A 13,484-nucleotide genomic window follows, 5' to 3' on the forward strand; every position below is an offset into this window, starting at 1 on the left:
TCATAAATGTTTACTAATAATAGCCTTAACAATTTCATCTGGAAGTTTCTCTTCTTCCTTACTTATCTCGCCTCTAAGGTTTTTATGCTTAAAAATTTTTTTCTAAAATGTCTTAAGTAGGCTTCAATTTCACAGAGTATCTATAAATAAATTAGATAATAAGCATTGCTTAGGGTACCTATATACTACTTATCAATAAGTAAATTTGAAATATATTTCATTGGAAAATAATAAAACATCTTTTTGCTTGGTAAAAGTCAACGTAACAAAGTTTTAGAATTCACAACATTGAAAAACAAGCCACTGTAAAAGTGATTAATGTTTCATTTATTACTGCTCAAAGTTAGATAACAATAGGTTTAAACAGATATTGAATTCTTAAAAATCTTTAGTAAAACAAAATACATGAGAACAATATTAGTGAATAATCCATTTAATAAATAGAGTGACTAACTTAGCATTTTTCCCCATACTTTTAATATCTGGATAGCTTAGCATTATTTTACTTTCACAGAATACCTTTCTTCTTAAGAAAATATACAAAAATTTTAAATTGGTTCTTGCCAAAATCCAATTAATAACCAAATAATTATTTCTGAGTGCAACTTAATTATCAGTTTATTGAAACAAAGCCACTGTAAAAGTGTTTTTCAAGAAGTACAATATAATGGGAAAATAAGTCCATCTATTTTATTACAAGAAAAGTCAACAAAACTGATCAAATTCAAGAGAAGAAAATCTGAACAAACATAAATGACTTTTTAAAAATAAAAAGCATACTTTGTGATTAGGTGTCTTTATACTTTGTCTTATTAACATAAGAAGTATTTGTGGGGGGAGGTTTTTTTAGAAAATACCATCAAATATTCCCAGAAAAGACTTCATTTCATCAGCTTCATCATCAGGATGATACCTACTGGGAGGAAAAAAGCAAAAGGAAAAATTAAAAAAAATTTTTGTAACACAATTTATTTTAAAACACACAGTAAATAGTGTAATACTAACAAACAAGCTTAAAGATTTCTGTGAGGTTAATATATCAAATGACCTTCAGTATGCATAACTTTGTAGGAAATCTATGGGAAAAATTAGACTTCATAAATTGGAAAAGGTAAGGACTGTAAAGGTATTTCTTTAAACATATTAAAAGGTAATGCCATTTAATAAAAGGGTGAACAGGTTGGTCTGAGTGCAGTGGTGTTTACAATTAACTGACCACAACCAGTTATAGTTTTCTTTGTCCCTTCTTCACTCCCACTGCTTCACTTAACTAGCCAAAAAAAAAAAAAAAAAAAAGGTGTAAACAGGTCTCTAACTCTTTAAGAAGGAGAAACTGCTCCAGAGTCTCCCTTTCTAAAATGGCTACCTGTAGTAGGGGCGCTGATTAGATTTACTCTGACTGAAATTCACTGAACCTGTTGAATTGTGAAATAACTAGCTGGCTAAAATACAACTTGAACTTTTGAAAAATTAGCTTATCTCATTTGGATTTCTGAAGTGACTTTATACTTTACACAATTAACACACTGGGTTCAAATCAGTAAAAATAAGTTTATCAGTTCAATATGATGTGTGCATTAATAGCATTAAACATATAGGTTTCCAAAAATTAGATATCTGATATTGTGAAACATCTTATGGAGCTTAGCTCACCAGCGGTCTAAAATTTCAATGTCTTTAATAAATAAAAAGTTTACGCTCTGATCTTTAAAATGAACCAAGGAAAAAGGAATGCTGAAATTTCTTTGTAAAAGGTTTTTATTGGCATAATCTTGAAATGTCCTTAAAGAGTTCTTACCCAAAATCAATTTCCTTTTTACATTCACTGTTTCTAATAAAAACATCCACTGTCTTAAAATTTGAACAATTTGATTTTTTTTCAGAGTGAGTAAAGCATAGTTTCTCAATCTCTGGTGACAGACTTTGTTGTTTCCTTTCTTGGAAATGGACCTATATTTTGAGGTAAAAAAATATCAATCATTGAAAGTTTAAGCATTCGGGCAAAATTTAAAAGTAAAAAAGTGCTTTTTCTTACGATATTTTCATTTCCAGCTTGTTGAGGTAGTTTTGTCATGGAGGATGCACCAAACTTGGACATAGCAGCATTTGATAAATAAATATCTGGCTTCTCATGTGACGAAACAAAACTAAAAATTGAAATTAATTACTTGTAAAATATGACAAACAAGAGAAACAAACTATTCTAATATGGATCATAGTGATTTTTTTAAGAAATATGATTAAAGTTTAGCACACTTATCACAAAAAATTGATGATGTTTCTTATGCTCATGGAGAACTTGGTATATTTCCTTTCCTTTAGACCAAACCATAATTTATATATTCCAAATTAGGTAAGAATACTATTTTTAAGGGACTACAGAAATAATCATTCAACAATTTTCTTTAAAATTGAGTCTTATGCTTAATTGTCCACTACCTATAATCCTGTAAACCTTTTCTAAATGCTATTTGCTTAACTTTTAATTTCCTTCCCTATTCTGGGCTCACTGTAGATAGACATTTTTAGTTATATACTTATGTGAAACTGAATACTAAAATTCACACTTAACCTTCTGTGTTAATTCACTCATTAAAACCCATTTATTATTTATTACCATAAGCCAGATATTGTACTAGGAGCTAAGTTTAAAGTGGTAAAAAAAACAAAAACAAGAAACCCTCAAGGGGTTACCATCTAGCAGAGGAGCAGACAATGAATAAAAACAAATATATATACAATTATAGGTGTTGAAATCATACAAAGGAAATGAACTGGGTAATATCATGAGAAATAACAGTGTGTAGGCATAAACCCATTTTAAAAAGATGGTCATCAATGCATCTCTGAGGAGGTGACAATTTAAGCTGACAAAAGCTAAAATGTGAAGCCGTGAAGCCATGCAAGGAGCAATGAGCAGTCAGTGGGGGTAGGGAAGAATCAGATATACTGATAGGATTGGATCTTTTTGTCTTTGACTAATAAATATGTATGTGATCAAAAAAATTAAAATAGTAAAAAGCGTATAAAAAAAGCAAGTCACCCCAGATCCTCAGGTCCCTCAGGCCTTTTTCCCATCGGCAATTTCTGATACCAATTTCTGATACCTCTGATTCTCAAAGGCTTCTTATTTAGGATCCGTTTTTATTTTATTTTTTTCTAATTTCTTTTTTTTTCTTCCCTGCAGCTGCTACCTAACTGAGACTTACTATGATCCATTTTTAAACCCACTTATCTTCTGTTAGTCACTTCTAAAATCTTCCACAATTTATTTGTAGTTTTTTAAAGGTATGGTGCACAAAACTGTTCATGTGCCTTATTGTCTTCCTACTTATTTATCTATTTTTTGTTTCTCTACACCCACAGATCTGTTTTACTTTGATGCTTATAGCTGTTTATTCTATATGACTCAGAATTAGAACCAGTGAATAAAAGTGATAAAAAGACAAATTTTAGCCAAATAGTTTTAAAAGCTATTGAATGGTCTGAGAAATCCAAACCTGGAATAAGTGGTTTTGTAGTGAACGAGCTCCTGGGTAGAGATGGCATGATTACTTGCCAGTGATGTTGAATGATAATTCAAGGATCTACTGTGGGGGAGACTAAATGATATTTAAATTATGTCCCCTTAGCTTTGGAATTCTATGAAATCTATGATTCTGTGATTCTAATGCTAATGATCAGTAAAAAGACTAATAGCAAAAATTCCAAATGACACCACAAATTTAGTATCTTTTTTTAAAGCAGAGAAATAAATAATCTTTAAGTAGAAAACTGGAAGCTAGGCCGGGCGCGGTGTCTCACGCCTGTAATCCTAGCACTCTGGGAGGCCGAGGAGGGTGGATCGCTCGAGGTCAGGAGTTCGAGACCAGCCTGAGCAAGAGTGAGACCCCGTCTCTACTAAAAATAGAAAGAAATTATATGCACAACTAAAATATATATATACAAAAAATTAGCCGGGCATGGTGGCGCATGCCTGTAGTCCCAGCTACTCGGGAGGCTGAGGCGGTAGGATCGCTTAAGCCCAGGAGTTTGAGGTTGCTGTGAGCTAGACTGACGCCACGGCACTCACTCTAGCCCAGGCAACAGAGTGAGACTCTGTCTCAAAAAAAAAAAAAAAAAGAAAAAGAAAACTGGAAGCTAAATATAATAAAAAGTTGTCAATTTTTTTTGTTTGTTTTAGAAAGTTTTAGCTTTGGCCATAATTTCTCTCCCTTGATTTCTAATCAAGTCTAATATTTCCAAACGCATTTTGTATTTCTGCAAAGATACTTCAAATTGAACATTTCTAAAATTATTGTTTTCCATTCCAAAGCTCTTATGTTTCTTATATCCTCAAATTACATCTCCATTTACCCATTGCCATTTATTCTTCCCTCTTCCTCAGCTATCATATCTTCTCAATTGCCAAACTGAATCTGCTTTATTTCAGAAAGGTTTTAAAAATCCAACCCTACTTCTCTGTTTCTATCACCTCTGCCCTAGGTTAGAACTCATCATAATCTGGTTTTCTTATTGGCCACCTTGCCTCTGGTGGTTCCACTCTCTATAATTCACTCTACATATTGCTGCTCGAATGATTTTTTCCTAATCAAATTGTTTTTCCTGTGCTTAAATATTTTGGATGGCTTCTCACTGCCTACCATACAGATCAAAAAGTAGAGGCCACTTGGCTACATCTGGCCTACAGACATTATTATCATTATTATAATTATTATTATTTGGAGGGGATACTGCAGAGTCCATCACATATTTTTGAAATAGTTGCCAAAATTTAAAAATCATGAAATACCACATAAGATTTCAGATTCCTAGCTTTTCTTGAAAAATAAGAATATTTGACAACACTAGACTCACATTTTCTGCATAGCAACAACTGGAGAAGAGTAATAGTTGTTCCTTTTATTTTTTTTATTTTTATTTTTATTTTTTTGTTGTTGTTGCCTGGGCTAGAGTGAGTGCCGTGGCGTCAGTCTAGCTCACAGCAACCTCAAACTCCTCAGCTTAAGCGATCCTACCGCCTCAGCCTCCCGAGTAGCTGGGACTACAGGCATGTGCCACCATGCCCGGCTAATTTTTTCCATATATATTTTTAGTTGGCCAGATAATTTCTTTCTATTTTAGTAGAGATGGGGTCTCGCTCTTGCTCAGGCTGGTCTCAAACTCCTGACCTCGAGCGATCCACCCGCCTCAGCCTCCCAGAGTGCTAGGATTACAGGCGTGAGCCACCGCGCCCGGCCAGTTGTTCCCTTTAGATGGGAAACTCTACAGTTGGCTTTGGCCCACCAAATCCTGAAGGCATTTGGGTTTGTGACTCCTGATTGACTAGATCCAGTACAGAGTTTACACATGATATTCAAGGCCCTTACAATCAGACCTCAGTAATCTCAGCTTTAATGGTGTGGCCATATATACCTTTACTGATCCTTGATCATGGAATGCCTTTTTAAGCCTTATCCCTTTACAGATGCTTCTTTATACCTGGAATGCCTATCTGCCTCTTTTCTATTTGTTAAACTCCTATTTAGTTTTCGAGTTATATAAAAAATGAAGATTCCTGGGCTTCAGGCCCAGAAATAAAGATTCAATAGGTCTAATGTGAGCTCTGGAATGTGCATTTTTAATATGCACCCCTAGGTGGTGTGAAAACAGCATTTTGAGAAACAAACCTCTAAGAAGGTTTAGGTTGGCTAATATCTTATAGCTTTTCTCTGACATCTAATGACTTGATCCCTCCATCTTCAATTATGAATCAAGAGGCTATAAAGTTGTAAATATTACAAACCAAAGTTCTAAAACTTGCCTGTTTGATGTTTCTCCTTGGAATTTGCTCTTTGACTCTAGTAGCTTACTTCCCCAGGTAGTTGAACCCAAAGTGTTTCCAAGGCCTACGTAAAGAGATAACATTTTGAAATAAAATGCCAGGAAACAGCTGAATGAATTCTTTCACAAGTTCTACAAGGGCTCTTGCCAACAGATACAATCTAGTTACAGAAGGAATGAATAATCCTTCTCAATCATCAAATTTAATATTTTTATGTTTTTGTAAGCATTTATTTATTTTAGACATGAGGTCTTGCTATATTGCCCATGCTGGCCTCAAACTCCGGGGCTCATACAATCCTCCCTCAGCCTCCAGAGTAGCTTAGACTATGGATGCATGCCACCATACTGGCTAATCAAATTTAATTTGCATAGAAAAATAAGGGCACAAAGCTAAGGGAATAAAACTATACAACACACAGATTACCTTATTAGTCACTATGTTAAAAGGACCTCAAACCACTTGTGATGTTGTTAAATATATATTTGATCTTTGACTCCTGTTTCTTTCCCCAGGTAGATAGTGTCAGATTGAACTGGGTTGCGGGAACACAGCTGTTGTCCACTGCAGAATTGATTGCTTGCTTGGTGTGTGGGAGAAAAAAACCCACACATTTGGTCGCAGAAGCCTTCTGTTTTGATTGTGGTGTGAAAGCAGAGGAAAAACAGTTTGTGTTTTTCCACTCACCACCATTATTTATATATATTTATATTTTAATTCATGAAAATGATCAAGTCAAAGTTTAGTCAATATTTTCAATTGTGTGCACATTATCACTTAAAGTGCTTTATATATGGGGGAAATGGCATTTATTGAGACTGATTTTCCCAGAGACAAAGCTATGCCCTGATGATTAGGCTACCTCCAAAAGATCAATACACGTTGCCTATTAACTTGCAGTGCACAATGACATTTAAGCTTGAGGTAGGGATTGGTAGTTGTCCAGTGATATACAAAACTGTGCCTAATGACCCCATACGACAGAGATTTTCCTGGCCTAGTTTGTGAATGTGGTCAAATCCTGTTTTTTCTAGGAGTATTAGCTGTTTAGGTAACTCTTAGGGCCCTGAAACAATATTTCAACTTCTAACTATTCCCTTAGAAAGATTTTTTTTTAAGAGCATGAGATGGTACAGTAAGAGGCAACTATAATTGTGGGAATAAGAGTGCACTGAGAAGGCTGAGCAACTGATTTCCTTCCGTCAGTCCTCATAGGAGAGAGTATCTCAATTTGCTATCTTTTTATACTTTAAGAGATTTTCAATTCTTAGTTTTAGTGAAATAGCGTGAATTTACCTTTAACTCAAAGAACTAAGTCCCATCATTTTGGGGTTCTATATGACTTAAATTCAATTTCCAATACAGAGGAAACAAATAGTTTCTTATTTATTTATTTATACATGAAAACTCAATATTTTGACTAGAAATAAAAGTGATTTTATTTTATTTGCAAGCAGAAGAATATTTTTAAAAATAGAATATTTTTGTCCTTTACAAATATTAGCAGACCAGGTGTGATCTTAGAATGGAGAGCAGGATAGGCTGGTTTATGTCAGAAAATTCAGTAAATAATCTGAATTTAAATAGGGTCTTTCACAAGATAGGATCAATAGAATAGGAAAAGCTCACTTGCAATATCATTATCATGGAATCACCTGACCTCTGTCCACAGTGGGGGAAAATACTCTTTGTACAAGGATCACACTTTCAGTTTTGCTAAAATTATAATCTTAACAAACTAAATCAAATCTAATTAAACAAGCTCACAAAAAAGGCAAAGAAACATAGTTCTAGGAGCTGAAATAAATAATATTCCAGGAATTTCTAATAAAATTAATTCATGCTAAAATATAATTTTACCTGACGTTTTTGTCTTTGCAGTATCAGTTGAAAAGCTAGTAACTTCTATTAAGCTTTCATCATCAAAATCATCCCAAACTTCATCTCCCAATTCAAAGTTCACATTCAAAACTTCTGAAAATGGAGAGTTGCTTTTATCTGCATCTGTCAAATTTTGGTTTCCAGATACATTAAGATTTCCATTGAATAACACTGTTTGAGGGGTTTTCTCATTTGAAGTTGTAGAATAGTTCCATCCAGAAAAATCTGTTATGTATATGTATAAAAGAGTATAGGTACTTTTTTAACCACAAGTATCATAATCTATTGATAATATCAAACACATCTTTCAACTACTAAACAGAGCTCTTGAGTAGTAGTTTTCAAAAGCATTTAAGCACTGAATATTGTATTCGGCCAATTCTATTAATTGTATTATATGTATTGATACTTGCACTAAATTTAATTTTCAATAAATTTTTTTAGACAGAATTAATTTTTCCTCTTAATTCTTATGTAAGAATAACTCTACTCCATGATTGGATTATAATAACGTCTAAAATGGTCTTGCTCCTCTGGCTTTTCTCCCTGCAAATTAATTTTTGGTATTGTTATAAAATATATTTGTCTAAAATATGTATTTATTTTTTCCCTGATAAAAAAATTCTCAGTATTATTCATTGTTTATAGCATGGGTTGAGAGCCGGACTACCTGGGTGAAAATTCCACCTCTCATTTATTATTAATAGTTGTATGATCTTAGACAAATTGTTCAAATTTCATGACTCTGCTAATGGGTGTGATAATAGTACCAACCTCAAAAGATTGTCATGGAAACTAAATGTCTTTATTTGCAGTTTTGCATAGTAGTATAATAACAAATGTTTAATAACTGTCTCTTCAAAAAGTATATGCATATGTATACATACATGTTTATTATAAACTGTACTGATATATAGGATGTGTAGCACACAATTTGTAAGTAATAATAAAATATATAGTATGCTTAAATGTAAATATCATATATCTAATTGATTCTTGCTGAATGTTTTCATTGAATTTTGCTACTCTTCTATCTGTAGTCAACCTATGGTCGCAACCAACAAATGTAGTTCTCACATGAATGTTGTTTGATATTCTTGTTGACTTTAACAAATAAGATGAAAATAAAACAACAAAGACATATGTTGGGCCTTCACTCATACATCACTGACTTTAGCAACTTCTTTGCTGAATTTGATAGTAGTTATTAAATACTAGAAGAATATTCCCTCAATTTTTTGTGTTATTCACAATGTGATGGCTATATTAACAACACACTGTTAAGTTTAATCTACACTATTAACATTTTATCCATCACTTTCTTAAGTCTAAACAATTAACAAAACAATAAATCAAACCCTGATTGGTAGTGTTTGCTGATTACCATGATATAAATACTCCCCCATAACTGACGTCAAGCTACTGTGACATAATGAGAAGTTGGGAAGAAATGCACAGAAGCACTCTATTATACAGTATTTCCACCACATAGATAAATAACCTCAAGAACACAGATAACAGTAAAATGTGGTAGAACAATTAGGAAATGATGAAGGTTAAATATTTTTGCCTCTGTTTTTAACATAATTTATAAAATTAAATTTTTAATAATGGCTGAAAGATTCCTAAAAATTTAACAATCATCTCTCATAAGCCAGTAGAATCTTGCTCAAGTACACGACTACATTTCTTCCACTTTAAATATCCTCTATCATCTTCTTCACCTATCCAAATCCTACTTTATCCTTTAACTGTACCTACAACATTAGTCCACATTATTCTACTTTTGTATGTTGATACATACACTCACACAATATGGTATATAATGAAAATGGAAGTAGGTACAGAGTGCAATGGGAATGCAGAGGAAAGAGGAACTAAACCTGAAATGGGAGTGAGACAGACTCCTTTAGGGTGATAACACATGAAGGAACAGCAGTAGGAATTTGAGCTTGGTAGAGCCGTAGTTGTGGAGCAGGGCAAGAAAGAAAGGCAAGCTATTCCATAAGGGAGAATATCGTGTAAAATACATAGCAGTATGAGAGATCAGACATTGGGAAACTATAAGTTTTCAGGATTTCTGGAGCACAAAGTAGAAGAAGGCAGGGCCCATTGCAACTGCACAGGTAGTTAAGTGCCAGGTCATGTTCAACCTTGTTTGCCATATTAAGGAGATTTTTGGTTTTTTGTTACAGGCAAAGGGTAACTATTGCAGATGTCTTAGCAAAAGATTTACGTGACCACATATGCCTGTCAGATCACTCGAAATAGTTATGGATTGAAGGATAATGAGACTAGAAGCAGAGAGAAAAGTAAGAAAGTTATTGCAATAAATGAGAGATGAATTCTTAGGCTAGAGTATCAGTAGAAATGATTGAGAGGAAATAACAGATATGAGAGGTCTGTAGGAGGTAAAATAATTAAGATTTGGTGATTAATTATACATGGGGTGAGATATTTAGGATGACTCTTTTTCTGCCTTTAGCAGCTTAGAAAAGAAGAGAGTTTATTCATTGAGCTAAGGGAGAAAGAGAGGGAACAGAGTGAGGTATAAAGAACATAGAGTTCAGATGCTAACATGTTAACTTTTAGGTGGATATGCCCAGGAAGGTGATTATATAGTTGAATTTGGAGTTAGACAGAAAGATCTAGAAGGGAGACACAGATTTAGAAATCACCAGAACAGAGTTAGTGATTGAAGACATCAGCTTGGGTGATACTGTCTCAGAAAAGTTTTTGAAGTGAGAAGAATAAAGAAGCAAAAACACCACCACCAACAACAAAAGAAGCCTTTTGCAACATCAAGAAAAAGAAAAGCCCAAGCAGTGGAGAAGTAGTGGAAGAACCAATAGAATGGTTTAATTGAAACCAAAGGAGACATTTCCAAAAGGAAGGAAAGACCAGAAGTATCAAATACTATTAAATACAAAGGTCAAAGAGAATAAAAGTTGAAAATGGTTCACTGAATTCAGGACTTAAGAGCTCACTAAATGGCCAGAGCAAAAGCAGTTTCAAAGGAGTGATGGAGACAAAACCCAAATTTTAATGAAGAGTGTCTATGATGTAAGGAAGTGAGCATATTGAGTGCAAATTGCTCTTTCAAGAATTTTTGTTTTGATGAGAAAGCAAGAGATAGAGGATATAGGGACTCTAGAATTCTGTTTTTTGTCTGCCTGGCATGCTTTTCCTTCTTTTGGGAGGAGTACCCTCCTTTTCCTTTGGAGGAACTATGTCTACCATTCCATGTGATCTTGATGAGGCCATCATCCATAGCACTCTACCTTCCCTGGGGCTACAAGGATAAAATGACCCAATCCCCAAGCTATAAGGGATTGATTAAGGAATGAACTCATGACTAAAATGAGGCCAGTTTGAATGAATCCTGGTCTGCCAAAGTGAACAGGGAAGACTGCTTTTTTCCACTGAAGCTGCTAAACTGGGAAGAGGTAAGTTAGGGGTTATCGGGCATGTGAGAAAGCCTATTTAAAAAATAAAGCCAATTAGCAACAAGCACAGCTAAAAGATTAAGAGAAAGCCAGAGGCATGATGAGATTACTTGAATGCCTTGATCTAGCCAAGACTAAAGCCAGATACATGTCTGGACTTTTCAGTTTACATGAGACAATCAGTTTCCTTTTTTTGTGCTTAAGTCACTTTGAGTAGAATTTGTATCACTTATAATCATAAAGGTCATGACTAGCAAGATGGGAAGACAGAGCTGAAGAAAGAAGAGGCTTGAGCATGTTTATATGCTAAAGAGAAAGATACAATAGAGAGAAGAAAATGGAAATATGGGAAAGAGAAGAGGGATAACTGGTCTTCTAAAGTCCCAGGGAAGACAGGATTGGGTAGTATTAAGATTAAAGGGAGAGAGATAAACCTTGAATAGAAGAAAAGATAATTCTTCTTTTAAGACAAATAGAGGTTTAAGTGTGGATGGAGAGACAGAGAATTATATAGTTGGGGGTGGAAAGTTGAAAGAGTTCATATACTATTTGTTCAATTTTCAATTCTCTACTGATAACTAAAAGTCAATTTCTTTTTATAGAAATGGCTTTGGACTGGGAATCAAGAGATATGGAATCTATTTCTGGCCCTGCCATTAATTAGATATGTGATTTTTGGGCAAGTCATTTAATCTCTTGGAGTCTTAGCTTCTTTCACTATCAAATGAGAAATTGCACAAAGGTCCCTTCCAATTTAAATTTCATGATTCAACATATTTTCTCATATAATTTCTGACATTTTTTTCTTCCCCCCCTTCTTTAAACTGGAATAGAGATGATAAAAATTGCCATGTTTTTCTTAAAACATTCTCAAAAGTAGTATTTGAATATATTTCAAGTATGTTTTACCACCAAAGACTAATCCGTGAAAAGTATTATAAATATACCCAATTACTACTACTAACAGTACCAGATATTGTGCTGAGAGCTTCACATAAATTTTCTCATTTAATCCTAAAATCCTTAAAATATAACCAGATGAGAGAATTTAGACTACATGGTTAAGTATACTATGAACAAAGTTACAATAAATGGCAGAGGTAGGACTTGGATCTAGACAGATTGTTTCCAGATCCTGTGAACTTAACTGCTATACTATATGGCTCCTTTAAAAAAAAGCGGGGGAGCCCAGTCGGTAAAATAAGGATATAGTTATTTCTGGGGATTAAAGTAACTAGGTGGAACTTTACTATCATAATATAAATTGGTTTGGAATCGTGGGTGGAAAAGAAATAAAAGTTGGAAAACTATATAAAAACAACACAAAAGTAAACAGAGGGAAAGATAGTCTGATACGGAGAAGAACAGGGAATGGAGCAGTAGTATAAGGAAGGAATAAGTTAGAGGGCTACCGGTTGATGGGAGACAACAATAAGAGGGTTGACTGTTTTACTCCTATCTACTTCGTAATGATATTCAGGCTTTTAACAAGTTAAATAAATCCTCTGATTCTCCAGGTGAGATTAGGGAACTTTTTTTAATCTCACATGGGGCCATGGTATCATAAGAGGTGGTAGATACTCCAGTCTTTGTCTCCCTAAGATCTTAGATTATGACAAGAGGAAGCATAAAGTGACAGCATGAAGAAAAGAGTGGCAACAGAAGCCAATGCCAATAATATGAAATTATTTCTATACATAGCCACTTGAACAAACAACTCAATGGCCAGAATTATTTATCACATGTTTAACAGATTGGCTAGTAACAGTGTGATCCAGGGAAATGATGCTATTAATGGTAGGAACCAGAATAATGATAAACCAGGTACAGTGTTTAATTTACAGGCATTATCTCATTAATTTAATGACAGACACAAAAAGTAAATCTAGATGACACACTAGCTATATCCCACAACCTAGGTTATATTCTCATGTTGTCATAGAAATTATAAGAATCATAGGTTTAAGAACTAGAGAGATATTAAAGATCACTCAATTCAATCAATTCAATTCCTTCATTTTAAAGATAAGACTAAGGCCCAAAGAGGTTAAATAATTTGCCCAAAGTCACAAAGCTGTTTTGTAAAAATAGACGAATTTTATGAACATAAAATTATCTTAAATAATTCTAAAGATATATTAAAGTAATAGTTCAGCATTTTAACACTCTGTATACTCACGGATCCCTTATTTTCTCAGTTTTTCCTCATATTATCTTTAAATTAAAATAGTCAACACTATGTAAAAAATAGATTATTTAAAAAAAAAAAACTGTGACAGACATTGTGGGACCATCTAAAATAACAGACCCAAGAATTTAAAATTGGTTCAATA

General features: G+C 33.7%; 1 protein-coding gene across 1 annotated transcript in view; it reads right to left on the reverse strand.

Moving 5' to 3' along the window:
* Positions 1 to 846: 846 nt before the first annotated feature.
* The window catches only part of HFM1 (helicase for meiosis 1), a 102,911-nt gene continuing 90,273 nt past the window's right edge, over positions 847 to 13,484 (reverse strand). The window contains exons 34-38 of the mRNA XM_069478201.1: positions 7,685 to 7,798; positions 5,804 to 5,888; positions 2,036 to 2,147; positions 1,799 to 1,950; positions 847 to 916 (exon numbers count right to left, since the gene is read on the reverse strand). Of these exons, the coding sequence (XP_069334302.1) occupies positions 847 to 916; positions 1,799 to 1,950; positions 2,036 to 2,147; positions 5,804 to 5,888; positions 7,685 to 7,798 (533 nt within the window). The remainder of the gene's footprint in view (positions 917 to 1,798; positions 1,951 to 2,035; positions 2,148 to 5,803; positions 5,889 to 7,684; positions 7,799 to 13,484) is intronic.

Source organism: Eulemur rufifrons, chromosome 8 (assembly GCF_041146395.1).
Source record: "Eulemur rufifrons isolate Redbay chromosome 8, OSU_ERuf_1, whole genome shotgun sequence".
Classification (NCBI taxonomy): domain Eukaryota; kingdom Metazoa; phylum Chordata; class Mammalia; order Primates; family Lemuridae; genus Eulemur; species Eulemur rufifrons.